This window comes from Salvia splendens, chromosome 4 (genome assembly GCF_004379255.2).
Source record: "Salvia splendens isolate huo1 chromosome 4, SspV2, whole genome shotgun sequence".
Taxonomy (NCBI): domain Eukaryota; kingdom Viridiplantae; phylum Streptophyta; class Magnoliopsida; order Lamiales; family Lamiaceae; genus Salvia; species Salvia splendens.
Genome location: NC_056035.1, coordinates 4,128,866 through 4,156,299, shown reverse-complemented (window position 1 = coordinate 4,156,299; position 27,434 = coordinate 4,128,866). Strand labels below are relative to the sequence as shown.

At 34.6% G+C, this 27,434-nt stretch overlaps 2 protein-coding genes across 6 annotated transcripts; both read left to right on the top strand.

Moving 5' to 3' along the window:
* The first annotated feature begins 7,383 nt into the window (after positions 1–7,383).
* On the top strand, positions 7,384–10,084 carry LOC121801231 (transcription factor bHLH30-like). 2 transcript variants are annotated; one of them, XM_042200679.1, is made up of 3 exons: positions 7,384–7,580; positions 7,917–8,354; positions 8,890–10,084. In XM_042200679.1, exons 2-3 carry the CDS (start codon positions 7,947–7,949, stop codon positions 9,331–9,333), a joined length of 852 nt encoding a protein of 283 aa, XP_042056613.1. In that variant the 5' UTR covers positions 7,384–7,580; positions 7,917–7,946; the 3' UTR covers positions 9,334–10,084. The 2 variants fall into 2 exon arrangements, with proteins under 2 accessions (XP_042056613.1, XP_042056612.1); XM_042200678.1 differs by lacking the exon at positions 7,384–7,580 and having other exon boundaries at positions 7,640–8,354.
* Positions 10,085–13,543: 3,459 nt separating this feature from the next.
* Positions 13,544–17,950, top strand: LOC121801195. 4 transcript variants are annotated; one of them, XR_006050553.1, is made up of 14 exons: positions 13,544–13,836; positions 14,650–14,740; positions 14,863–14,947; positions 15,072–15,141; positions 15,261–15,330; positions 15,697–15,766; positions 15,867–15,912; positions 16,003–16,252; positions 16,338–16,543; positions 16,622–16,696; positions 16,810–16,870; positions 16,995–17,092; positions 17,344–17,423; positions 17,571–17,632. XR_006050553.1 is itself a non-coding variant. In XM_042200646.1 (14 exons), the coding sequence occupies exons 1-14, from the start codon at positions 13,721–13,723 to the stop codon at positions 17,650–17,652; spliced, it is 1,383 nt and encodes a 460-aa protein (XP_042056580.1). In that variant the 5' UTR covers positions 13,544–13,720; the 3' UTR covers positions 17,653–17,950. The 4 variants fall into 4 exon arrangements, 2 of the variants coding, with proteins under 2 accessions (XP_042056580.1, XP_042056581.1); XR_006050554.1 differs by lacking the exon at positions 17,571–17,632 and adding an exon at positions 17,494–17,555; XM_042200646.1 differs by having other exon boundaries at positions 17,012–17,092; positions 17,571–17,950.
* The last annotated feature ends 9,484 nt before the right edge of the window (positions 17,951–27,434 follow it).

Below are 27,434 nucleotides of genomic sequence, written 5' to 3'. Positions count from 1 at the left end.
TATAATTGACACCCCCAAAAGTATGAGTTTCAAGATTTTCATTTAATTTTGGGATTATTTAAATGAGTGATGCTAAATGGCCATAATGTGGGTGGCCATAAAAAGTTAATTTGGTCCATTTACATGTATAAAATAATTAGAATTACCGATATAAACTTATATGTGTGTGAATGGACTTGTGAGTTGATACTTATATTTGAATTCCATTACGTAAAACACATTAATATCACGAATTACTGTATACGTTGAGCAACAATCAAGAAATGACAGTAGTAATAAGTTGAGCAAAAACTACGAAAGAGCAACACTAACATGTTGAGCAACATATAATGAAGATGGTATAAAAGTAAAATCAAGTAGTATTAAACCAAAAAATTGAAAAAAAAAATCAATTTTTTTTGTTATTTAATTAATTTATGGCCGGCCATAATGTGGTCATATAGCATTATTCTATTTAAATACATTGGATGGCCATATTTAATTAGATAGTATTTTATCATTTATTAGTATTTGTAAAATATAGTATCTTCTTATTTCTTAGTATTATACATATAATCCGTAACTTTGTCGAGATGTTAATTACTGCCATTTAATTACTCCGTAGCTTTAAAAAATGTGTACTTAATTGCACTTGTGGATTGAAAACCTAAAGCCGAAAGGCACTTTGCAAGATTTTGTTTTTCCTGCTGAAAAAAGCTGAAAGCTACATATATTTTAATATCAATTCTAACTTAGAAAGCGTTCAACGGTAATAGAAAGAAGATTATCTTTTTCTGCAAAAGAATAATTATAGTACTCCATAAAAAATACTTTATGGCTTGTGAAAAACTCTAAAGGACTATAAATACACACACACACATTTGATGCTAAATTGATCTGGTGCTTTATCTTGGAAGGAACCATTGTAAAATTAATCAGATTCCACTAGCTTACTCACATTTCAGCTTTTTATATGTTTACCCACTTTGTGGGTAATTTTCTTGAATATGGACCACTTCTTATACTAATAATTCAAACCATGGATTTTATTCGATCGTTAGTATTTTATCTCAATTAATGGTGCATCATTAGCACATAAATTAGTAATGATTGACTCAACACCCAAAACCCTTTGAGCACCTGAGAAAAATACTGATATCGATCATGTAATGTTTCACTCTCATGTCTCGTTTCATAAATAATACTCTTGTTCGTGCTATACATACTTTTGAAATGAAACATATCGACTCTCAGATTAGCATGTGGCAAGCACCGCTGCACTATATAGATATAAAAAAAATAAACAATTAATAGTAGGAGAAAAGAATAGAATTATGCTATGCGGCCACATTATGGTCAGCCATAAATTAATTAAATAACAAAAAAATTGATTTTTTTTTCAAATTTTTGGTTTAATACTACTTGATTTTACTTTTATATCATCTTCATTATATATTGCTCAACATGTTAGTGTTGCTCTTTCGTAGTTTTTGCTCAACTTATTACTACTGTCATTTCTTGATTGTTGCTCAACGTATACAGTAATTCGTGATATTAATGTGTTTTACATAATGGAATTCAAAGATAAGTATCAACTCACAAGTCCATTCACACACATATAAGTTTATATCGGTAATTCTAATTTTTTTATACATGTAAATGGACTAAATTAACTCTTTATGACCGGCCACATTATGGCCATTTAGCATCACTCAAAAGAATAATAAGGAGGCCGTACCCAAATTCCATCTTTTTGAACCAACCAAACGCACTAAACAAGACTAAAGAAATGTGTTTTAGTTACTAAAAAGGCGACGAATGCACATTTAATTATGATTAAAGCCATGAGGTTAGGACTAATAAATTATAATTAGCACTACTAAATGTACTTAGTGGAGAGGGGACATACGTCATGCAAGCGTGAGGCTGATGTCATCATAAACCCCACAATCAAGCATACTTTATCGTGGCCTATTGTAATAGTGGGGGTTGGAGCTATCATCAAATCTTTGAAAATTATTATCATTAAAATGACAACTTATATATGGTGATAAAATAAACATTATTAATACTATCATTGTAATATATAATACTATGAAATACCATCCCCCAGAAAAAATTGATGATAAAGTATGGGTTAAAAGGTTGTGGAAAATGGGACCAAAGCAGCCATGCGTGTGACCATTTTCCAGAACTAGCTAGGGTTTGTCTTCTATAACCATTGTCTACTTTGTAGGACTTCTGACATTCGAAATGATTAATCTAGATTAAGTGAAATGTAAAATTAACAAATTAATTCACCAATTAATTTGGAAACGACAAATTAATTTTGGTATAAAAAAAGCATATGGCTAGATATATTTGGTGTGGTCTGGATGCAAAGCCGAAAATCTCTCTCACGTTCACTCTCCCAAATAAGGATGAGAGAGGAGGGAGACAGATAGGAACAGTGAATTAAATAATGGTGCTAAGAGAGAGAGAGAGAATGAAAGTTTAGTAGGCTTAATGATATTTTGTTCGACTTTTGTTTTTGTCAGCTACAAAGCCTGCTTATTAGCTGTGTAATTACTCAGACATTGTTGGTCATGACTCCTAACAATGGTGAAACACTTTTTCTTGTTTTAGTAGTAGCATCTTTGTTTTTAATGATCTTGTCTATTGTTCCTTTTTCTTTTCCTAGAATGCAGATCCCTCTAGTTTGGTTTGCGACTTTGATGGAAATAATAAAATTAAATTTAACAATTAATGTAGTAATTATTTTTAAATAAAACTCAAGTAACTGCCCTTTCTCTTTAGAGTAGTGCTAAATGGCCACATTATGGCCAGCCATAAAAATAAAAAATTAATAAATGATAGTGTGTTTAATGTTATTTTGTTGAAATCAATGCTTCTAAAAAGTATCAATTTTATTTGTACAATTGTACCCTTAGTTATGAAATACTCCCTCCGTCCCCCAAAATTCGTCACCATTTGACCCGGCACGGGTTTTAATAAATGTAATAGAAAGTGGGTTGAAAAAGTTGATGGCATGTGGGTCCTACTTTTATATATTAGTTTTATAATAAAATGTGAGTGTGAATGTGTTAATGGAATGTAGGGTCTACTACCAAAAATGGTAAAAGTGAAATGTGACAAATTTTTAGGGTCGGACGAAAAAGAAAATAGGTGACAAATTTCTAGGGACGGAGGGAGTATAAATATGAAGAGACTAGAATTTATTCAATTGGATCATTCAATATTTATTAAGGTTACATGATAATTAATTTAATTCTTTCTTATATTTATAATACCAACGTGGTAATACTTTTATTTTTCATATTTACTTAAAATACTCTAAATGTTTGTATATTTAAAAATAAGTAAAATTGAGCTTTGATCAATATACTTATTTATATTAATAATCATGGGTTAATATTATAAACGGCCACTAAACTACAGAGCATGTATCAAATTAGTTCCTAAATCAATTTATTTCTTAAGGAGTACTAAACTTTATATTTCATTCCATTTAATGTTTTTATTTAAATTTCATAATTACTTTATTTTAAATAGAAGTAAAATTCTGCATAATCTCTTCTATTTAAATTAAATTACTGAACTTTTTTATCAATTGAATCTAGTATAATATTCAGTTGCCACCAATTGAAGATTAAGAGGGCTGACTGCAATTGCAATTTATGGAAAACTATACAATTACAACAACTTCATGATAAAAAAAAATATGCACTATAGGCAAAGTAACTAGTACCCTCATCCATGTATGCCCAAGAACAAAGTAGTAATTCAAAATACGGTAAAAAGTTTCTTAAAAAAAATTTCCATGTTGATATTATGCGTTTTACATTATTTTGAATAAAGAATGGTGTGGTAGGTAAATATTTTATCAATTTCATTTAAACTGAAAAAATTCTAACATATTCTAATCTATATTAACAATAATAATATTAATTGCTATTATAATTATATTATAATACACTATATTTTTAGTATAATTAATCGTTTTTACAATATAACATAATAAAATATTGTACACAATCTAACCGTGTCATAGCTTAGTTAATATTGATTCCAACTTGGTATAATAGGAAAACATTTTTAAAAGGACAAAAGCTTAATCTTAAATTAAAAAATAGTGTAAAAATAAATAATTGAAAACAGAAAATTAAAAAATGAATGAATCTAATAAAAGAAATACGTATAAAAGTGTAAAAGTTGGATTAGAGAAATGAAATAAAAAAACTAGAATTAAATAGAAGGGTAATAATGTAAAATTATTTGAGCAATAAATGACTTATTTGAAACATTAATAGTCATACTATCTAAATTTACTAAAATGTCATTTTATGGCCAGCCATATTATGGCCGCGTAGCATTATCCTTCTCTTTATGGGACAACAAAAACTATACTATATTTTAGAAAACCCTAAATTTGAAAAACTTAGGTTGCTTTCAAATTATCTCAGGGCACCCGCAATGGGGCGCCCGATGGCACGCCCTATGGCGTCCATCGTCCTCGGGCGTGGACGATGCTCCCATTGTGGGTGCCCCCCATCGTCTGTCCCCTTCGTCAGCGGCCAATCCATAGGGCGCGCCCTATGTCGCGGACTATGGTCCATCGTCTGCGCCATTGTGGGATCGGCGGACGATAGGCCATCGTCCGCGCCATCGGGCGCCCCATTGCTGGATCGGCGGACGATGGTCGCGGATGATGGCACACGTTTTCGATTTTTTGTATAAATACCCCTACCCCACCTTCATTTCTAACGTTTCATTTCACGATTTCACTCTCGAAACTCGAATTTTTATTATTACTACGAAATGGATTCAAGTCCCAAGAGTCCGATGTTTGGGGAGGCTCGTTGGCCGGGTACAGAACCGGATGAATATCGATCGTTCGACGACAACACGCAGTACATTAATTAACAAAACAATAATATAACATTTAAATTAATAACATATAGGGCGCGCCTTAGGACGCCCCATTGCTAATGGCCTCTTTACTTAGTAACAAACATCCAAATCTCAATTAAATTAATAACCAATATTAATATAATATATATAAACTTACATTACATACACATAAAATAATAGGAGTATTAATAAAAACCAGAAAAGGGACAGCTACATTAATTCCTTAAAGTTGAGAAGCAACCTAGTGTTCAAAATCCAAATCATAACACAGCATAACCAGACAAGGACAAGCTGCATTTAACTATACTGTTTCCTAACAAATGCCATTTTACTATATTCATCATTATTCAAACTTCCCAATAAAGCTTACTCAAATATCATCATAGCATCATTAACGCAAGGGGCCAAGCCGCAAATTACGAGTCCCGGCCCGAGACGCGCGTTGGACGGGGAGGATTTGCGGCCTGTGCCGGTCCCGGGGTCCGGCCCGGGCTCGCGTTGGATGGTTTGGGGCCGTGACGGAGCTGCAATTTTTGCCAAAAATCCGGGGCCGCAGTTGCGGCCTGGGGACGGTCTCGGGGTCCGGCCCGAGCTCGCGTTGGATGGTTCGGGGCCGTGACGAAGCTGCAATTTTTGCCAAAAATTGGAAGAGGAAGAAGAGGGAGGGGAAGAGGAAGAAGAGGGAGGGGAAGAGGAAGAAGAGGGGCGGCAGATCCAATTTTCTCATTTTTAATTTTTTTTTTGTATTTTTTTATGTTATAATTTTTGGTTTTTTTTGCATTTTTTATGTTATAATTTTTAGTTTTTTTGTATTTTTTATGTTATAATTTTTAGTTTTTTTGCATTTGTATTTTTTTCTAGGATTTGTAATTTCTTTTTTTGAATGAACAATTTATTTTCCCGGTTTGAATTGTTCAACGTATTGCATTTACGAGTCAAATAGGTTGAAGTTGTGAATAGTGTCAATTATTAGTTGCGGCCCGGGTTGTGGCCTGCAGGGTTAGAGCAGTTGGGGCCTGGGACTCAAATTTGGGGGAATGATAACGTGAAGGGGACTTGGGGCCTGAAACCGGGCCGGGGTTAATGACGCCCTCAGTACCCTTTATTCCGCTACACCTCTGTTTATGTATCGACAAAAATGAGATGCATTATGCATATAATTTCTTTATTTTCTTTCTTAGAGCATCCCCATCCGTGCTCTTGTCAACGAGCACGGATGTGGGCCCGGACCCACTTTTACTCCTTGTGCTTAGGCAAGAGCACAACACCCACATCTGTGCTCTTCCGCAAGGATAAGCTCAAGGGTCCCACCATTCTATTATTCAATTTAAATAAAAATATTTTCACAAAATTAAAATGCATTAAAAATATCTGGAATACTATTGCAAATTACAAAAAAATTAAAAATTACATAATTAAAATCCTAAAAATTTAAAAGTACATGATTAAAATCCTAAAAATTACAAAATTACATAATTAAATTCCTAAAATTAAAAAAAACCCCACTACTCATGGCCGAATTTCGCCTAAATGGATGATGAATGTGTGTATTTATAGATGATTTTGGGATTATTTTTTAAAAAAATTTTAAAAAAATTCAAAAAAATGGTAATAAAATCTGTATATTTTTGGGAATCCGATTTTTTTTTTTGATATTATTTATGATCTTTTTAAAAGAAAAAGAAAATGTCAACTGCCAATAGAAACGGGTCACGTCGCCCTGCTCAACGGCACGAACGTGCTCTATGTATCGAGCAGAGCCGTGCCAGCCGCAAGAGCGCAGCGACGGACAGGGGCGTGCCTTGCCGCCGGCACGGACGGACGAACGCCGTCCTTCAACAGCTGCGGATGCTCTTACACTACTAAATGCAGTTTGGTCTGCAAGAAATTTATAATCCGAAAAGGGACAGTAAGCATCAAATAGTAAATGTCATGAATACATGCAACTGAAACCGAGGTAGGCTAAACCTATAGAGACAGAAGCTGTATGCAAGAATAAAGAGAACCTGGAGACGAGGGTGGGTGGGTGAGTGTGTTCCAAGACACAATGATTGCATGGGGCCTAGGGAAGCAGAAAGGCTTGGCGTGGAAATAGTATAGAGAAAGGGCATTAGTATATTGAAGAACGTGGGATACTTTTATAATTAATGCTATAATAGTACCTTTTTTTTGTTTTAATTACTATCATCAATCACATTCACACACTAATTAGGCTTCATTTGTCTTTGGAAGGTCACAGACAGGTGTTTCTATCTCTCTCTCATAAAAATTCTAGTTTGTTTGTGCCGCAGGAGGGTGTAATTAACTTACATTCCATGTTAAAGTATTGTGTGTGAGTGTCCCTATACACCTAAATAATGTTCTCTGGTGTGATAGCTACAGAAGTGGATATGTGGTAAGAGAGAGAAAAGAGAGTGCCGTAATTGGAAAGGAAACAAGATTATCGCCATTTTCATCCCCTCTCTCTATATAACTTAGGAGAGTGGGAAGGTGGTGGGGATAGCTAGAGTGAGAGAGACCAAAAGAAAGCACAACCAAAAATTGAAAGGTTATTTTTATGAAAGGAGTATTATAAAAGGGTGACTCTTCACTCATCAACTTTCTTCAGAAACCACACCCCATATATACAAAGGCTGGTGCCATAGAGGAGAAGATTTTCAAAGAAAAGTCCAAAACTCCATCAAAGAGAGGTCTGTTTTTCTTCCATCCCTCCTTTTTCCTATCTTGTTTCCTTTTCTACATCAAGAAGTAAAATCCAAGTTGTTTATCATATATATATATGTTCTCTCTTTTCATCTTTATGTGAAAGAAAGATGGTTTGATTATCAAACAACCCTAAAGTTATCTTGATTTCATACCTCTTTACATATCTCTTCAAGTGGGATTTTAATTCTCTCAAATTTCAACACCAATCACACACACACACACACATAGATACATATATTATGTGTGACAACAACAACAACAAAGAGAATGAAGAAAACATCCATATCTTAACTGACAACATTGAGGGTTTCCAAATTCAGGATCAAAATCTCAACACTAGCCCTCCAAATATGCAGCACCAGAACAACACTAACACAGATGCATACTTCTACGGTCTAAATGGAGCTGCCGACGTCTCACAGATCCTACCGTGGACCCTCAACCCGGTCCACGACCCCTTCCTCCTCCCACCGCAGGCCGCCGGCAGCGGCCTCTTCGGCCGGGGACTGCAGTACGGATACGACGGTGACCACCACCTGAGGTTCCTCACGGAGTCGTTCAGCCAGGTGGTGCATCCCGGCGGCGGCGGCGTCCCTTTCAACCTCCACGCCGAGCTCCAGAAGATGACAGAGCAGGAAATCATGGATGCGAAAGCCCTAGCAGCGTCCAAGTGCCACAGCGAGGCTGAGAGAAGAAGAAGAGAGAGAATAAACAACCATCTTGCTAAGCTTCGGAGCTTGCTCCCTAGCACCACCAAAGTAAGCATCACTAATATTTCATTTTTATTTAACTTATTAAATATTTAAAATATTTCAATTATATAACCTAGAGTTATCAAGATTGATTTCAGCATGAGTGGTATTTTAGGTGGGAGTGAGTCACAAAGGCGCCTCAATTTTTGTATACATTGAAAAGCCTCTAAAATTTGTTTGATTGATTTTTCAATATTTGTGAACAAGCGTAAATATCGGTAAGTTTGATATGTTAAAGAGAAACCAGAAGCAGGCGAAAAGCTTCCATGGAAAATCCTTGCCGGATTCGCAGTCGAAAAAATTCAAGTATGAGAGATAATCCCAAAAAGAATAAAACACTCTAAAAAAGCCAGACAAAGAAGCATTCTTGTCAGTCTATTATTAAGCACTCTTGGTTTCAAATCCCCCCATTATATTACCATTAAAAACTCCCTTTTCATGATTATTTTATGAAAATGCATCCCTTTTGTGCAGTAGGCTCTTTCAAATTCAATGAACAAAGCATTGTATGTAAGTTTGTGGCGCGTGTTCATATTTGTAGACAGACAAAGCCTCATTGCTGGCAGAAGTGATCCAGCACGTGAAGGAGCTGAAGCGGCAAACCTCCCTCATCGCGGAGACGAGTCCGGTCCCTACCGAGACAGACGAGGTGAAGGTGGATAACGAGGCGGACGACGAGGGTAGAGCGGTGATCAAAGCGTCCATATGCTGCGAGGATCGGTCTGATCTGTTGCCGGATCTTATCAAGACGTTGAAAGCCCTCCGCCTGCGAACGCTCAAAGCGGAGATCACCACGCTCGGTGGAATGGTTAAGAATGTGCTCTTCTTAACCGGAGATGATGAATCTGAGCAGCAGCAGCACTCCGTGAGCTCCATCCAAGAAGCGCTTAGAGCAGTGATGGACAAAACTAGTGATCAATCCGGTTCAGGGAGTGCGAAGAGGCAGAGAACCAATATCAATATTCTTGAACAAGCTTCTCTTTGAATTCGCATTTTATATATGACCTAATTTAATCTGTCTTTATTGGAGGTTTTTTTACCTGACACGTGCAGCGCCACCGTATGCCGGTTTCCTCCGCCGCGAGGGGAAGTTCTCCATGGTGGGAATGTATATAGGCCAAATCATTGGTAAATTTCTCTTTTTTGGGTGTTGAAGGTTTGGATTAAGTGGTGGTTGAGTATATAGGTATGTTGACTTGGGCTTTAGATCATCCACAACCGTGCTCTTGCCAGCGGCACGGAGATTAAGAAATTGGGTTGAATAGATTATATGAAAGTAAAATAAAATAAGAAAGAGAAAAAAGTAGGAGAGATAAAGATAAAATAAAGTAAGAGTGATTGGATGTTTTGTTTTTTTGTCAAAAAAGGAGAAATGACTCAACTTTATTGGGACGTCTCAAAAAGTAATACTACGACTCAACTTAGTTAGGACGAAGAGAGCAGCGGCGGATGCAGGTGAGGTCGCGCGGGGTCGGCCGACCCCACCGCCATCCCCGGAGAACCGCCGGAAGAATCCTCCCAACAGCCCCCGACCCCACGGCATCCGGAACTCCGCCCCACGATTCATCCTCGGACCTCAAGCAGCGCAGCTTTTCCCTTCTTTTTATGTATTTGGCTTAGATTGGGGCTTTTTATTAATTAAAAAAATACAGTCAATACTTTTCTTTTTAACAATTTTATCTTTATATAAGTGTTTAAACTTTATTTATAAATAAGAATTCTCGGTTTCTAGTTTATTGATCATCTTTTAATCATGATTTATTACTTTTTAGTTTTATTTTTTAGTAGTTTATTGATTATCTTTTAATCTTGTTTTATTATATTTTAAACTAGTAGAAGTAGTAACTACTAAATTTTTTATCTAGTTTTAATAAATATAATAATTACTTTTAATCATTGATTTTAATTACTTTTCATTTAGATTAATGGATACATTTCTTTAATAAAGATTTGGCGCTTTCATATGTTCTTCTAGTACTAATGTTGAACACGAACAACGACTAAAAGATATATTCATAGCTATTTCCAATGAAATAACTTTAAGTTAGCTTCAAAACATGAATACTCGTAGAAGTCAATTATCGCGTTTAATATAAAATAGAGATATTTTGTTTGCAATGTATTTTTATTACTATTTTATATATTTAAATATTACTCCTTATATTAATTTTCTCGTCCGACCCCACCATTTTTAATTCTTGGATCCGCCATTGGAAGAGAGTATTACTTTTTTTAAATATGGGCATTCATAATCATTCCTTTAAAAGGTCTTCAAAGATGGGAGATTTATTACTCATATATAAAAGAGACATGATTATATAAAATTGAATTAGGATAAACTTAAGTGATGTTTGAATCTTATACAAATACAATGTACGTACAATACAATATTGCACAATAAATGCATGATGTAGAATTGCACAACAACAACAAAAATTAACTCTATATTACTATATACATATTTATGGGGGAAAATCATAATTGTAATGTACATTCACTAAGAACAAAATGAACACCATGGACCTCTAACTATTTATTTTGAAAATACAGAAATATTTACCCATGCCTAGATTTTTTACTTCCTTATTTTTGGATCATTGTTGGAGGTACAATAGGATATATGGTTTATATTAAATGAATGATAAATTTTTTTCTTCAGTTCGTTTTATACGTATAGACTGCGCGATTCAAAAAGAGGAGGCCCTAAACTTAGTGCAGGAAATGAAGTTAAAATTTAAAAAGTGGAGGTCCACAACTGCCAATACATCAGTAAAAATATTGATGGCCCATGCAGGATTCGAAACTGCGACCTTCGCGTTATTAGCACAACGCTCTAACCAACTGAGCTAAGGGCACCCACAGTGGGGCGGACGATAGGCCGCCCGATGCCTCGGGCGCGCCATCGTCTGCCACTGTGGGTGCGCAGACGATGAACAATGCGTCTTCCTCGCCCGACAGATAGTCCACGGAGGAAGCGCGGACGATAGGGCATCGTCCGCGCCATCGTCCGCCCTAGGGCTGGCAAAATATACCGAAATACCGCACTTACCGTACCGAAAAAATATCGAAAATACCACATTTTCAGTATACCGCATTTTTCGGTGCGATATGATACCTTACCGTTAGATTAAGGTACGGCAAAGGTATGAATTTTGCATATACCGCGGTATACCGCAATTACGGTATATACCATAATTTTCCGGTATATACCGTTAATAATTATATATATTTAATATATTTATTATTTATAATATTATAATATTTAATATATTTATTATTTATAAATCAAACAAGTATGATTTAAGGTATACCGCGGTATACCGCAATGTCGGTAAGGTAAAGGTTTTCAAATATTGTTGAAGAAGTATCGATTAGAGCATCTCCAATGGCATAAGACATCCAATAGCCCTCACATAGCCTTCCCACTGCCACATCATCAGCACTAAAATCCTCCTGCCACATCATCTGGACATGCAACTGGACATCCAATAGCCCTCACATAGCCTTCCACATCACTAACAATTATATAATTTAATTTACAATTGTAGCAACATACGGAATTTAATTTACGAGACAAATACAGGAAAATTGAATAATACTATTAAAGTTTTAAAAAGTACAATAATTTTAAAAAATGCACATTTAAAAAAATCACATGCAATTAAATTAAAAACTAACGCCTTGCAATCCTCCGCGCCCACAACTCTTCAATTAAATCATTTTGGAGTCGAATATGAGCATCCGTCTGACGCATGTCGGCATTTGCTTGGAGGAGGGCTTCTTCATCGTGAGGTACCCCACCTCGTACGTTGGCGGCGGCGACGTCGTGGCTTGGACCGGCTTCATTATCGTCGTTGGCCCAATCAGTCAGTTGTACACCTTCATCTTCGACAATCATGTTGTGCATGATAATACATGCGTACATTATATCAGCAATGCAGTAAACATGCCACAAACGCGTTGGTCCCTTAACTGCAGCCGCATCGTGCTTGAAGCGAAAATACATATATCGATGCTCCAAAGCGTTAACAATACGCATAAACAAGTTCCGCCTCATCCTAAAACGACGCCTGAAATGGTTGGCGTTAAAACGCGGCTCCTCTGCGAAGTAATCTGTGAACAGGCGCTGATGTGCAGCTACATGATCACGATCAACCACTTCTCGACGGTGGACAACTGGTCGTGGGCGAGGTACCGCCGACTGCATATAACTCTGCAGCCATCGATCAACCTCACGGCTTGTATAGGCATCTAGCTCTTCGTTCATCATACGCTTGTACTCATCAGCATCCCCACCACTACCACCACCATAACCACCGGCATTACTCATTTATCGTTGTTGATCTTGTACAGAAATTAAGATAGAGAGAGTACTCGTTAAAACAAGCGGTGCGAATGAAAATGACGTCCAAAGCGCGTATATACAGTGTTTCGAAAATTTTTTAAAAAAAATCTGACGCCGGTCTGACGCCGATCCAGGGCCTACAATGGCGCCGTGAGGATCGGCGTCAGCCCAAGAATCGGCGTGGGCACGCCGATTTCGACGACGCCACTCGCAATGGTTCGGCGTCAGCACCGGCGTCCATTAAAAATCGGCGTGCCGGTGCCGACTCCGCCATTAGAGATGCTCTTAGGTGGATTTTTGTTTGAAGGTCTTTTAATATTCAGAAAAATACCATTTTGTCCTCATTGGTTTTAATGTTGTACCATTGATTTTAGGAAAATTTACTAATTCCGATGGAGTTACAGGAAAACTTCTTGGGCAGTTTTAAATTATTTGAAAGAAAGTCGTGTACAAATTACAGAGCCATGAAAGGCTCGAAATTCAAGATATAGATGTTTTCGTCAGGTATGTGTACTCCCCTCATTGTTAAGTCATTTTTTTATTTTAGAAAGTTTTCTTGTAATTATGTCATTAACTTTTTTATTTTACTTTATTCTCTCTTACTTTTTTTTTACTGTTTCTTATTTTATTCTCTAACACTTTATTCTCTTTCTAAAAATTTGAGGGAGTATTCCATTTGACGACATAATCTCCCCCAACAACGCCTCCCTAAATGACAATAATAGCCCCGTATGACGCTTCTTTCCTCGAAAAGACAGTGGGCAAATTGGGGTTTTCGGCAGCTTTACCCGTTTACGCAAAAGCGACATTTCCCTCAAAATAAAATACTAATGGAAAAGCAAAAGCGACATTCGTCTGAAAATCCAAATACGTCCTCAGCGATTTACGTTGTTGTCTGAAAGATTGGTTTCCTATTCCTCCCACTCAGCTTTCAACATCTTCTTCTCTGAATCGGTCGTTTCTTAACAATGGATAGATTGCATACAAACATTGACTAAGTGTAATTGTGTGCATATTTGGTGAAACGATGAGCTGGAGAAGAGTTTTCAAGTCTTTTCAAGTGGTGGTGGCGCATGGGTTACTTTTCTCCTTCTCTGTTATTCTCTCTCTCAAGCTCGATCATGCTGTTAACTACTCTTGGTGGTATGTTTCTTCTTCTTCTTCTTCTTCTTCTTCTTCTTATTCTTTATCTCTGTGTTTTTTTTTTGCTGTTGATAATGCCCTGTTTGCTTGACTAAAATTGGAAATTGATCTGTGGGGAGTTATACAGGTTTAATTTGATGGATTCTGAATTAGGGTTCGGGTTGACTGTTGTTTTGCAGCCAATAATTTTCCCTCAATTCAGTTTTACTGCCTATTTATATGCTATTTTGATTTAGGGTTATGATGAAATTGGTGCAAAATTTGCATCTACATTCGGAATTTTGAATTTTATTTTAATTAGAATTGAAGGTTGAAACTTTTGAGGGACTTTGGCGAATGCGGCAAAAAGTGATGGTATTTTGAGTTGCATATATTTAATAAGTTTTGCACAATGTTTTTGCAAGAGGTTTATGAGCAGATGAAAATGTAAATGCTCCCAGTTATCAATTAAATTATCATTTACCAGACGTATCTGTATTTGTTTAGAGGTCGAGAGAAGGGTTTTCTTTAGCTAGAGAAGGTTCCCCAAATAACATTTGTATGAAAAGTGATGGAATATGCATCCCATGTTCCATCTCTAAATGCTGGGGTGGTTTGGATTGGAAAAAAGAATTTATTGTTCAGAAATTGTTTTTTTCGATTGAGAGTTTTTTTTTCTTTTGTTTCAGTATAGCTCCACTTGAACAAGACAACATTTTTCATGAGTATCATAGTATACTATTGTACATTTTGGAATAAATTCTTTGAGTTTCATGTTTGAACTCCATGTTTATACGATTCTTAGTTAATTCTGTAATTTTACAATTTTTTTAGGTTGGTTTTCTCTCCTGTCTGGTTATTTCATGCAGTCGTGGCAAGAGGCAGATTCTCGCTACCTGCCCCATCTATGCCTCACGGTCGCAATGTATGATGAATATACTTTACTGATCTAATGTCTTCTTTGATATTCTCTTCCAACTTCATTTTTTACTCGTTCTCCTCCAACTTCATGATCCCTACTTATTACTTGAAAACTTTTATGGACAGTGGGCGCCTTTTCATGCCGTTGCGGCGGCTCCGTTGCTTATTGCTTTCGAACTTCTCATCTGTGTACATCTTGAGGAAAGATATGGCAAGCTTCCTCATTGCTCTGATGTTTACAATATTTGCAAAATCATTCAAGAGTTCTTCTTCACTCAAACGCTATCTCCATAAAGAACTTATCCTGTTTCTATCTGTAATGTGATAAATGACAGCTGTAAATTTGAAGATTGTGTTTCTGCCTCTGCTAGCTCTAGAGGTTGCAATTTTGGTTGATAACATTAGGTAATACTTTTTCCATCCTAGTATACGCAGTGGTATTCGTGAGTCTTGATTTGGTCAGTGTCTTCTATCTGAAAGATTGTCTATATATTAATTCCTTCATTTGTTGTTATGCTGCTCAGGATGTGTAGGGCCCTTATGCCTGGAGATGACGATAATATAAGTGATGAAGCTATATGGGAGACTCTCCCAGTAAGTTATAAGTAAAGCATCTATTACCATATGCCTTTGAATCTGCAATGTCTGTGCTTTTGACTAGCATGCAAAACATTTTGCAATGGAGGCTCTATGTTCTTACAGGTTACTCAAATATATGGAATTGCTAGAGGAATACAATTACGTGTGATGTTGTTACTGTTGTTCCGAGTTATTCATTAGTAGGATTTAAGGTATAGATTGTATATGATAAAGCTATTCTATTCATTAGCCAAGAAAACTATTTAAATTTTAGGGAAAAAAATCGGGTACTGATTGCTTGTTGCCAATATTATTATCTATGACCAGTTACACTAAATCTATATATATATACTGTTTAAAATGTTTTTTTTTTGTCTTCAGCACTTTTGGGTTTCCATCTCAATGGTCTTCTTCATTGCTGCGACAACATTTACGCTTCTGAAACTATGTGGTAAATTCAGTTCACTATTAAGAAATATCATTGATTATGTTCTGTCATAAACTAGCATAAATTTGTACTCAACTTCTACTCCATGTGAGATGATATGCAGGCGATGTTGATGCTCTTGGTTGGTGGGATCTGTTCATAAATTACGGGTACATAAAATATTCTAGCTTCATTTATGCTATTGACTGTCCTATCTGTTGCATGGTTTCACAGTTACATTTTTTGTCTTTGGTTCTCAGGGTTGCAGAGTGCTTTGCATTCCTTATTTGCACCAAGTGGTATAATCCTGCAATTCATAGACGTTCACATCTTACAGCTGCAGCATCATCTTCGTCAAGTATCAGGTCTTATACCTGGAGTAATGGTGTCTTGGTACCCCCCGACGAAGAAAATCAAGAAAATACAATGTGCAACATGCAAGACATTGGTGGACATATCATGAAAATTCCCTTGATTGGTTTCCAAGTTATACTCTTCATGTACTTGGAGGTACGTCAGGCTAAGAAATTTCTTGTCAGCCAAGTATCGAGTTCTTTTTCAGTCAAATCTCATTATTACAAGTTTTAAATTTTAGGGAACTCCTCCTGGTGTTAGAAATATCCCGATTCTGCTTTTGTTTTCTCCTCTTCTTTTGCTGCAAGGAGCTGGATTTTTCTTCGCCATGTATAGATTCTTTGAGAAAATCTCCCCCTTTCTTAATGATGAAGCTACAACGGGAAGCAGCTTTAGATTACCAGCTAGTGCTTATGACTATATGGGGTTTCTGCATCGTGGATCAAGGTAATGACTCTTAAATCATTAAAAGATCTAAATTTTCCAAAACCTGTTGTCAACCTTTGTGGAATTTCCTCAATTTAGATTACTGGGATGGTGGTCGATTGATGAAGGAAGCCGTGAAGAGCAAGCTCGGTTGTATTCTTCATGGGATTCAGGGTAATTTTCTGCAGTGAAAGTTTCATGTTCTTCTATAGCAGAATTTCATTATACTTTTTTATGCATATTGATCGCATTCGATAGGCCATAAAAAATATCTTTGTTCCTAACAGGTACAATACGTTCTCACCTGATACTGTCAAGAAAATGCCCAAGTCTGAGCTTGCTAAGGAGGTGATAACCTATTGATTTTGTTTGAAATTTTTGTAGAATTTTGGATCGTTCCTTAAATTATTTGTTTTATTTTACTATCTCCAATTATATACTCCATGACTATGGCATAATGGCAGTGTGATAGTGCTACTTCTTTCTCAGATATGGAGGCTTCAGTCAGCACTCGTTTCACAAACAGAAATCACAAATATTAGCCAGGAGGAGTTTGAAAGACTTTTAAATGTGAGCCTAACTTATGTTTGATCCCATCTAGGCAGTACAATATTTCCTCATCTTTTTTTGTGGAATACTTATTTCAGTCACGACTTTCGTATTTTAAGAGATATGTAAGGATTTGGATAATTTGACTATAAGTACATTGGTTTCATTTCATCTAAATAAGTCACTTGAATTTCCTCTACGTACATATGCATTTCTAATTCTATTATATGGCTTAACACTCACGGATACTAATTTTTCATCTACTTTCTCAGGAAAAAATCCTGTGTCGAGTTTGCTTTGATGATCAAATAAACGTAGTCCTGCTACCTTGCAGGCATTACGTTCTTTGCAGGTATTACTATTTACCTGTCAATCCATTCTCGTATTTGCTTAAATGCTTGAAAACCTAATAAATAATATAGGATATAGAAGGGTTGGCATGAGCAATGCTCGTCTCCTCACTTCACATCAGCGTTAATAATTCTGACCATACATGCAGCTCCTGCTGCGAGAAGTGCAAGAGATGCCCTATCTGCCGCGTGTACATTGAAGAGCGGCTACATGTATATGACGATGTATAGCTACTTACACCACATGAAAGCCAGGTAAAGTCTAATGTCATGTGAAATCACATTTGTTCGAAGGTGACTGCAATTTTATCAAGTCATTTCGCCATCACAAAAAAACAAAACTGCACAAATTGTTGATTCTGTGTATAGCTTTACATAACTTAGAATGATTTGTTTGTGTTCAAAGTGATGATTTCTTTTTCTTGTATTTAACATCTTCGTTTCTGAGTTATGAGCATGAGATGTATTGTATTTGTAAGAAGTTAAGCTTAGGAACAAGTTGAATGAGAGGGATCTTTTTGAAGCCGAAGCAGCTGTTTTAATCCTGAATTGCATTTTTCTCCTGTAGTTGTGAAAAGTGGGATCCCTTGTAATAATGTGTTGTCAAAGAGTCGAAGACAACTGGTTCAAGTACATGAACCTGGAGAGTGTTACAGATCAATAAGGTTGTCTTCAACCATGAGAGAGAGAGAGAGAGAGGCAGCTGGGGCTATGGAGAAAACTAACTTTTTAGTCGAGAGAAAATGACATATTTAGGTGTAGACTGTTGATGGTACCTAAACTAGATAGAAAGCACAGAAATGTTAGTTCAATAACATGAAAATGGGGAACCATCGTCGATCCTCCTTTAAAAAAAAACATGAAAATGGGCCATCTTTGTGTCCAAAAAGGGCTTTCCAAAACGTGGGCTGCTATTTATTGGTTGCATTTTTGACATCCATGGCCTCCCACAACCAGGGCAAGGCAATTATTAATAAAGGTGGGGAAAATTGTGTAAAAAAATCAAGAAATTGTGATATTATCTCATTTCAAAACAGAGACTGCTATGTGCACACTCTCTTTGACCCGCATTCTCTCTGTGCGCGCACACAGGGCAAGTGTGTTCCTCGATTTTCAGTCAATAAAACAGCAGAATGGTCTGGGATATGTTGAACATACTAATATTATGTGTTTTTAATTGGAAATATTGGTATAGATATATTTTAATTGCACAAGAGTGACAGAGATGTCCTATATACTTATTCCTCTCTGGGTGTTGATGTGGATGTTGGGATGCCAAATTAGTAAGTATATGAAAATTAACTAAATTTTCTAATGACTCAGTTATCTAGCAGCCTAACTTTGGTAGCCCAGATTAAAGCTTCTAGAACTGGAAGTAGTCAAAACAAGAACTCAAATTGAACTCTGTTCAAGAAGGGTCTATAATTTTTAGTAGAATTTTCAAAAACAAATTTACACTTTTTTTTTTTTAATTGTTGCAAGAAAAGAATTTGCATTGAGGACAGGGATAAAATAGGGAATTTGATATTATTCTATCATAAAATTCTGAAACTATTGGAAGACAAGATTCATTTCCATTTATGTAATGTAAACCGAAACCAGAACAAATTAAATACTACCAACGGCTTCTTGTTCAGATCAGAGGCCAAATAAATCAAGAAGCAGGTTATGTTGTCAAAACAAAATCATACTCAACTGTCAATCATGGTATGTGACGAAGTCACAAATTATTCCACCATCATTTGCTTGTTTCCAAACCGATAGTTATTCTTAATCTTAATTAGTTAAGAAGAGTTGGTAATGCTGTTTAGGCACTAAGTCATGTTGAGGTGGGCAAAAATATTATTCCCCCAAAAAGCAATAAATAAAATAAAATAAAATAAAATTAGAAAGAATTGGCCCGAGGGTGGTACTATACTACTATTGGAGTACTATATAGATAAACACATACCACCAAAATTCAAGGCATAATTTTTGTAGCAATAATTGTGCAAGTGAATATATCATTATATGTGCCGATAAAATTCTTGTAGTAAGATGATGGTGTGAAATTAAGTGGCCCTCAACTTGTGAAACCAGCCAAATTTAAATTTTGAAGCTGCATATATATAGGTGCTAGACCAGTCCTCTCTGTATATGGGCGTGGGGGATGCGTGTAAAATTGTCATGTACTATAAATGATTGTTATAGTGGCTATATCAATATGCATATTTAAAACTTTGGATATTTTGAATTATCTAAGAATGTGACATCTCAATCATTTGAGGAGAAACAAATTTACCATGACGATTACTAGTTTAATTACCTTATGGTTGAGTACCATATGCCAAAAGGGCTACATAGATTATAGTTGAACATAAACGATTCACTTTATAATTAATCGACTATGTACTACATGCATGACATTTACTCTTTATTTAGGTGGGCAAATTTTGGTGGTAAAAAAAGACAGTAAAAATAAAGAAAGTGAAAAAAGAGAATTATTGAGAGGGGCATTGGGTCAAGTAGATAAGAATTGCACGTGGAAGAGATAAGGTGACAAAATGAGTCAGCACATATTGTCGGCTGAATTTTGGCTTTATTTTGTGAAGCTATTTTCGCTCCTCTCATCACATTATTGTCTTTTTCCGCCTCTTTTTTTTAGTTCTAACAGTATATTTATGTTTTGTTTATATTGAGTTCAAATAATTAATGAAGCAACTTATCAAGCTGACCATTCACCATTGCAATTTGCACACTTTTGAATACTTTCTTTTAGAATATATGATACAAATCAAATATTCTATTCGTCTCATAAAAATATGAGCATATAATATGGTATAAGAATTAAGATAAAATTAATAAAGCAAGAGAAATGAGGAGAAGTGTAGTTAAAATAGTGTTAGTAAATAGTGAGACCAGACCCTGTTATAATTAGTGTTTTAATGATGATATAAATTATAAATAACTTGATGTATAGGGATAATTAATTGAGATAACTTTCTATAAATCGAAATACTCATAAAAATTTATGAGATGAAAGAAATAAAAAGTATATACCATATTTTTATTTTTATGGGATGAAAGAGTACTAGTTTTGATTGTTGGTGTTAATATTAATTTATGAATAAAAAAATATGGGCTTGGAAGGCCTACAAAACGAGTACCATGCTGACCAAACTCTAGCTATAGTGTTTTCCATATTATGCCTGTGTTCAATGCTTTGATCACTTTTTGTTTGTATCACTACTTATTTTTGTAGTTTGTTAGGATATTATAAGCTACACATACCCGTTATTACTATTCTTATCTTTTGATAATATAATACTACTAACGAAAGATCTTATTATTACGTGACACGAAGACACATGTACGTGTCTTTTGGATTAAATAAATCTCTCCATTAAACTTAATGCAACAAACCTAATTTTAAGAGTTTTGTGTATTAATTATCTTCAACGTAAACTCACATGCTCAAATAGTTTGTGTGGTTCATCCATTTTGTTTGGGGGCAAAATTAATTTTTTAAACCTCACTTTTGAACTCTATTCGATTTTTATCAAATTGAACATATATTATATCAAAATTACACGTCATTAGAAATCAAATTGATTGATTATCAAATTGACAGTTTTCAATGATTGGGACATTTTTATTAATGAGTCCAAATCTTATGTTAAAATCACATATAATTTGCCGTCCTTATATATTCATGGCTGATTTGCTTAGTTCGATAGCTTTGTTGATGCCGACAAACAAAATTAAACAAAAATTAAATGAGATTTGTTTGTAATGATCATGAATCAAGGTAAGTTTAGGCAATCATCAAAAGACGTTTTATGTTTCTGATAATATTCAATAATCGGAAATGGACAAACTAACTAAAATAAAAACAGCCAAACAGCTCAACTGGTTGAGAAGGGAGGCAAGGATATGGCGGCATCCAGGAGGTCCTGAGTTCGAATCCTGGATGGCGCAACCTGGGATTAATTTCCATGTGGGCTCAAGGCTTGTTGCCTTGGGACTTTGCAAGCGTGCAGATCTGGACTTGTCTGAGGGTAGTCAACTTACATGCCCGGGACCCGCCTGAGGGTAGTCAACTTACGAGCCAAGAGGAGGCTAGTTCGGACGTGACCACGAGGGGCTGGAAGAGGCTGGTTCGCTTGCCAATGTATCTTGAACTCTGTTGTGTGTGTGTGAAAAAAAAAAACCTAACAACGATTTTCCTCTCATAATTAATATAATCAATTGGTTGATTAGCATGCATTTGTTGCTAAAGCTATAGGGACCCCAAAAAAGACGAATAAGAATATGATTATTTTCGTATCTAGAAGATATAATTAATTAGCACGCTTTTTTTACGTGCTTATTGGATGACTGCGAAAAAGTTAAGCAAAAATTAAATTTAATTGAAAAAGCGTGGTTTAATTTGCAATCATAGTATAAGTCGCTCTAATGATTTATGGTAGGATGATCATGAGAAATAATTTCCAAAATCTTTCCTTTTGGATTGTTGGTTATCTAAGTAATCACTTTTGGAATGTATAGTAGTATGTTCCGAGACAATTTTTAGTAGAACTAATAAAAAAATACTATTTTAATTGAAAAAGCGTGGTTGAATTTGCAATCATAGTATAAGTCGCTTTCACAAACAGTCTTTTTAATACACCAACTATTCTAAATGAGCAAATTTGGTCCGTAACATTTCACGATACCTTTTGAGGTCCATTAACTATAAGTTAATATCAATTCAACTACTTTTTTGCTATTTCCAATATTTTCATGACCGAAATACCCTTAAGACCATGAAGGGCAATTCAATCTATTTATTCATCCACTTTTTTCTTTGTTCTAATTTATTTGAAATTAAGTTTAATAGATCTTATACTATTATTACTAATATATACCCTACCTTATTTGAATATTATGATATTACTTTCTAGTGTTAGTTAATAATTTTATATGGTTACATTCTCAATTGTTTAGATAAAACTATGATAAATATTTTATTTTAATGAATCTCGTAATTTTATTAAACTGAAAATTTAAGTTAATCATAATATGTAATATATACTACATTGAAATAAAAATTTAATAAAGTAAAAAAAATATGATTCACGAATAGTCAAGGGAACAGATATTTCATAATGTTGTAAATGGCCTAATGATAATATTAAGACGCGACATTTTGATATTAATTAATTGATAGCAACTATTGATTTTTATTTAATTAAACAATCATAGATTTAAATTAATCATATATTCAACTAAGAATGTCATTGTCTTTTTTATTAAATTGATTATTGATAATTTCAACCAAATTTTTTAGACTACAATTACTACATAAGAGTAGATAAAATAAAACTTAGCTCTTTAAATTATTTAAGATTCTATATATGTTAATAAATTTTATTTTATTTTGTACTTAAAAATAACATATTCTATATATAGCTTTAAGATTGAAAAATTAATATTCCATCTAATAAATTGAACTACTTTTATGTACAAATATTGTATAAGTATAATGTTTACATATATTTATATCTAAGTTATTTCACTATTAATATTAAATATAGTACAATGATTTAAAATATTACAAATAAGTAAAACTAAACATAAATAATTAATAGTAATAGAATATTAATATCATTAAGATATTTTTATATTTAAATTAAAATTAGAGGGAACATCTTTTTTGGTACATCAACTATCCCAAATTACATACTACTACTTTAATGAAAATGAGAGGGTAAATAGATTGAATTGTCATCATTGGCCTTAACGGTACTTTGGTCATGAAAATATTGGAAATAGCAAAAAAGTAGCTGAATTGATATTATCTTATAGTTGAAGGATCTTAAAACATATTATGAAATGTTACGGACCAAATTTACTCATTTGAAATAGTTGGTGTATTAAAAAAGATGTTCCCTCTTCACAAATCTATGGTATTATATCACCGGATAATCATAAGACCTTTTAAATGGAATGTATAGTAAGTTTGAAGACCTTTTCTAAGTAGAATTAAAGCGTGCTGGTGAAGTGTACTATCGTTAGAAAATACATAGCACATATTTTCGTGAGAAAATGTGCTCATAATGTCTCTAGATATTTCTACGCTACCTAAAAATTACGTTTTAAATTCCTTGGCATTTAGAGCTTCGGATTTGTGAAATATACTCATACTAAAGAAGCTCTTTTTATGTTTAAAAAAAACAAAAAAAACTATTCCTACAAAAGTGAAAATTATTTTATTTTTAAATGAAGTTGGACGATCCCTACAAAAATAACACACCCAATATTTATAATAGTGAAAAATGGACGTTGAGAAATGATCAAATCACGTCAACAAAAAAAAATAAAAAATACAAAAAACAATGAGCATCAAGCATAAGCTCGAATGATAAGAAAACACACATAAACGCACACTTCTCAGAGGATTGATTATTTGATCTGCATAAATGATATTCTATCTCTTTAAAGAATAAAAAATCTATTTTTCTTCTGACACATTTTTGTGATTTTTTCTGCAAACCAAAAAAATCAGAAGGAGAAAAAAAAAGATGAATATTATTCTAGAAAAAAAAGGAAAAATACCACACGAACTCAGCTACCCATCCTTCATCTTGTCAGACATAACTAATCTGCTCCAAAAATATGAAAAAATGTAAACAATTTGTTCTTGAATTGAATCTGATCCACATCTACCAAATTTCACAAAGTTGTGTAACATAGCCGCCTCATTAGACTAGAGTTTGCAAGAATAAATGAAGTAAAGAAATGCAAGCCAAAATGATGAATCAAAACAATCTTTCATATTTGATCATAATATTTGTATACAACAAGGCACATATATGTAAATGCCAAGATCAGGATTACTACTACGAAACTGTGCCGTTTAACTAATTAAATGGTCTCCCTCTTTCGCCGTTAGCTAGCTAGCTAGCTTCTCTATTATTTACACTCTAACCAAAAAAGAAAAAAGAAGAAGAAGAAGAAGAAGAAGAAGAAGAAGAAGAAGAAGAAGAAGAAGAAGGGGCATGAATTAATCATGATAGCAAAGAAGCATGACAACGCAGCGTCGGATGATGTAGAGTCGAGCTCTTTGCTCTCTCAATACTCCTGCAATTCCTCTGCTCGAAATTCTTCTCTTGCTATTGCTGCTGCTGCTGCTGCTCATTTTCATGTTCTTGCTAGAGAGAGGAGAGAGAGAGAGAGGGTTTGGTTTTTGGTAAGTGATGTGTTTGATTAAAGAGAAGGAGTTGATTTATAGGGGTGTAAGAAATTGAGAATTAAGATATTGGTCGAGTAAAGAAGCAACTGTGGGGGTACAAAAGTGCGCGCAGTGCTCCCTACCGCACCGGACATTTTCTCCTGTGGGCCCACCTCCACTTGGGATTCCTTGCCTACTTTCATTTTTTTAATTAACGTCTCCGTTTTTTATGGGGCGTTTGGTTTGCAAGATTGTATCCCGGGATTAAATATATTGTGTGTTTGGTTCATGAGATACAATCACATAACTCAATCCTAGACAGATAATCATTGGATAATTAGTTATCGCTAACCCCATATGACTAAAATAATCTCACAATGCAATCCTAGATTATATCTTGGTATTATTTTATCTTGAAAACCAAACACGACCTATATATTCATAGTCTTATACTCCCTCCGTCCTGGACTATTTGTACTTATTTCATTTCTGGGCGTCCCAAGTTATTTGCACTCTTTCCATTTTTAGTAAAAATTATCACCTACAGCCGCAATTGTTGACTTTGTTATACATTCATTCCTTAATCTCCGTGCCGAAAAGGAAATGTGCGAGTAGTTCGGGACGGATGGAGTATTATTATATCATGGGTTATCGACTTTGGAAAATTGTTACTCCCTCCCTATTTATAAATTATAGTAATTGTTTGTGCTACTGCTCACCAAAATGGTATGTGTGTGTGTGTGTAAATTTGTGGCGCTTCAATTTGTAGATTAAAGTCAATATTAAAATTTGAATTTTTTTAATTTTCATTCACTCAAATGTAGATTAAAGTTTTTTCTCTGCAATAAGTTTGGTAATAGGTCAACTTGTTCACCCATGATCAATATCGATGCTCAATTGATCGATAGCTCGTTGAATTAGTATAAATTTATAACCTAATGTAAGAGATAATTAGTTGTACTACTAATTAACAAAATATGACTTTAATTTGTCAATTTTTAAACATATTAATTCAATCTTGAAGTTCGATAAAAATTCATTTACGATTATGAAACTAGTTTTTTGATACTCTAATAAACTCATGTATTAACAAAGTAGCTCCAACTTTATTATTCTTCTTTTTAGTGTCAAATTGGATTTCTAATCATGCGAATGTGCGATAATCAACTCATTGCATGATTTGAAGTGTGAGATACTTAATTAGCACGGATAAGGTATTTATCATAAATTCCGATCATTAGTTGTTATATTTTCAGTTTTGTCAGACAAGATGTGTATAAAACAATTGTCTTCTTGAATCTTTGCCATTTTAAGGTATGGATATTTTATGTGGCCACTACTTTATAGCTATTAATCAGCCTACACTTATCCCAATATCAGCGTAGACTCCACCCACCAACATAATGGGTGGCCTTGCAATTCAATCAGCCTACATATTTCCACAATTTGTGAACTGCCTTGCAAATATGTTGATGATAGGACAATGATTAATTGTTTTGGACAGTGGCGAAGCCAGAATATTAATGTTGGGGGGCCCAATTTACTATTTATAGTTGTGAGATATTTATGGTTTTGCCGCCGCCAAAAACTGATGCGATCTAAGTAAGGAATATGAGAAAGATGATATATGTGCGAAATTATTGTTTCACTTTTCCATTTATTCATAACTTAAATTAAATTTAATGATATCATATGATGTAGTATTATATTTATAGAACAAAACCTAAGGATAAACTAAAGAAAGTTTGTGAAACAAAAACAAACAATACATATACAAACTAAAACTAATCATTTTGAAACTTAAAAACAAAGTGTATGATTGTTTAGGCGCTAAGAGGATTCGAACACTATACTTCACGGTGGTAAGTCAAAATCAATAACCATTTGCACCAATTATCATTTCTATTCATATGAATACATGTATACATACTATACTAAACATTGATATTGGTGGGGGACCCCCTGCCCCTCAAGTGGCTTCGCCACTGGTTTTGGAACCAATCATATATGCTAACATATTTAATACTACTCCTATTTATTCCTATTTTAGAATAAAAATCGTCATTTTCCGAATTTATTAATTTGTTGAAACCAACTAAACCCGGCAATAAAACAACTGGGGCTTAATTCCTTTGAGTCCTACTAGGTGTTACACATCTTAACTACTTTTTGTTCAATGTTGATGACAACAATTATTTCACTAAATTTGCTTTTGACTAGACATCACACTCACTTACAATCACGGTAGTCAACTTGAAAAAAAAGCAAGGTGCATAATTAAGGGCGTCGTAATCATAGATAGCCGTTTAGGTATGTTGATCGGACCAACTATCTCAAGTGGCTAAGTTGGGACGCCGCAAGATTTTACTTGGTGAGAGATCACGGATTCAATTCACGCCCGTCTGCCCCACAAGAGTCGTCACAGTGAAGATATTACAAATCAAAATTCAAACATAATCATAGTAATTACTCTCTCCATTCCTGAAAATTTGTCATATTTTTCCATTTCTGTCCGTCCCACAAAATTTTTTCTATTTCACTTTTTACCCTTTTTTGTACTGGACCTCATATTCCACTACTCATTCCTACTCATATTTTATTATAAAACTAATACTCCATATAAAAGTAGGATTCACATTTCATTAACTTTTTCAATTCACTTTTCATTATATTTCTTAAAACCCGTGTCAGATCAAAGTGAGACAATATTTGGGGAACGGAGGGAGTACTACTAGAATAGAATATATTAAATCCAAACAAGCAAATAAGCTAAAGGAACGTTGTACATATTTGGTAGGATAATTGCACAATTATCTCCACT

Excerpts from the sequence above, each read along its gene's own strand:
- LOC121801195 (XM_042200646.1), top strand. The coding sequence starts at position 13,721 with ATGAGCTGGAGAAGAGTTTTCAAGTCTTTTCAAGTGGTGGTGGCGCAT. Across the intron at positions 14,948-15,071 it reads ACATCTTGAGGAAAGATATG|CTGTAAATTTGAAGATTGTG; the intron begins GCAAGCTTCCTC and ends GATAAATGACAG. Across the intron at positions 16,544-16,621 it reads TTTCTGCATCGTGGATCAAG|ATTACTGGGATGGTGGTCGA; the intron begins GTAATGACTCTT and ends TCCTCAATTTAG.
- LOC121801231 (XM_042200678.1), top strand. The coding sequence starts at position 7,836 with ATGTGTGACAACAACAACAACAAAGAGAATGAAGAAAACATCCATATC. Across the intron at positions 8,355-8,889 it reads TGCTCCCTAGCACCACCAAA|ACAGACAAAGCCTCATTGCT; the intron begins GTAAGCATCACT and ends TCATATTTGTAG.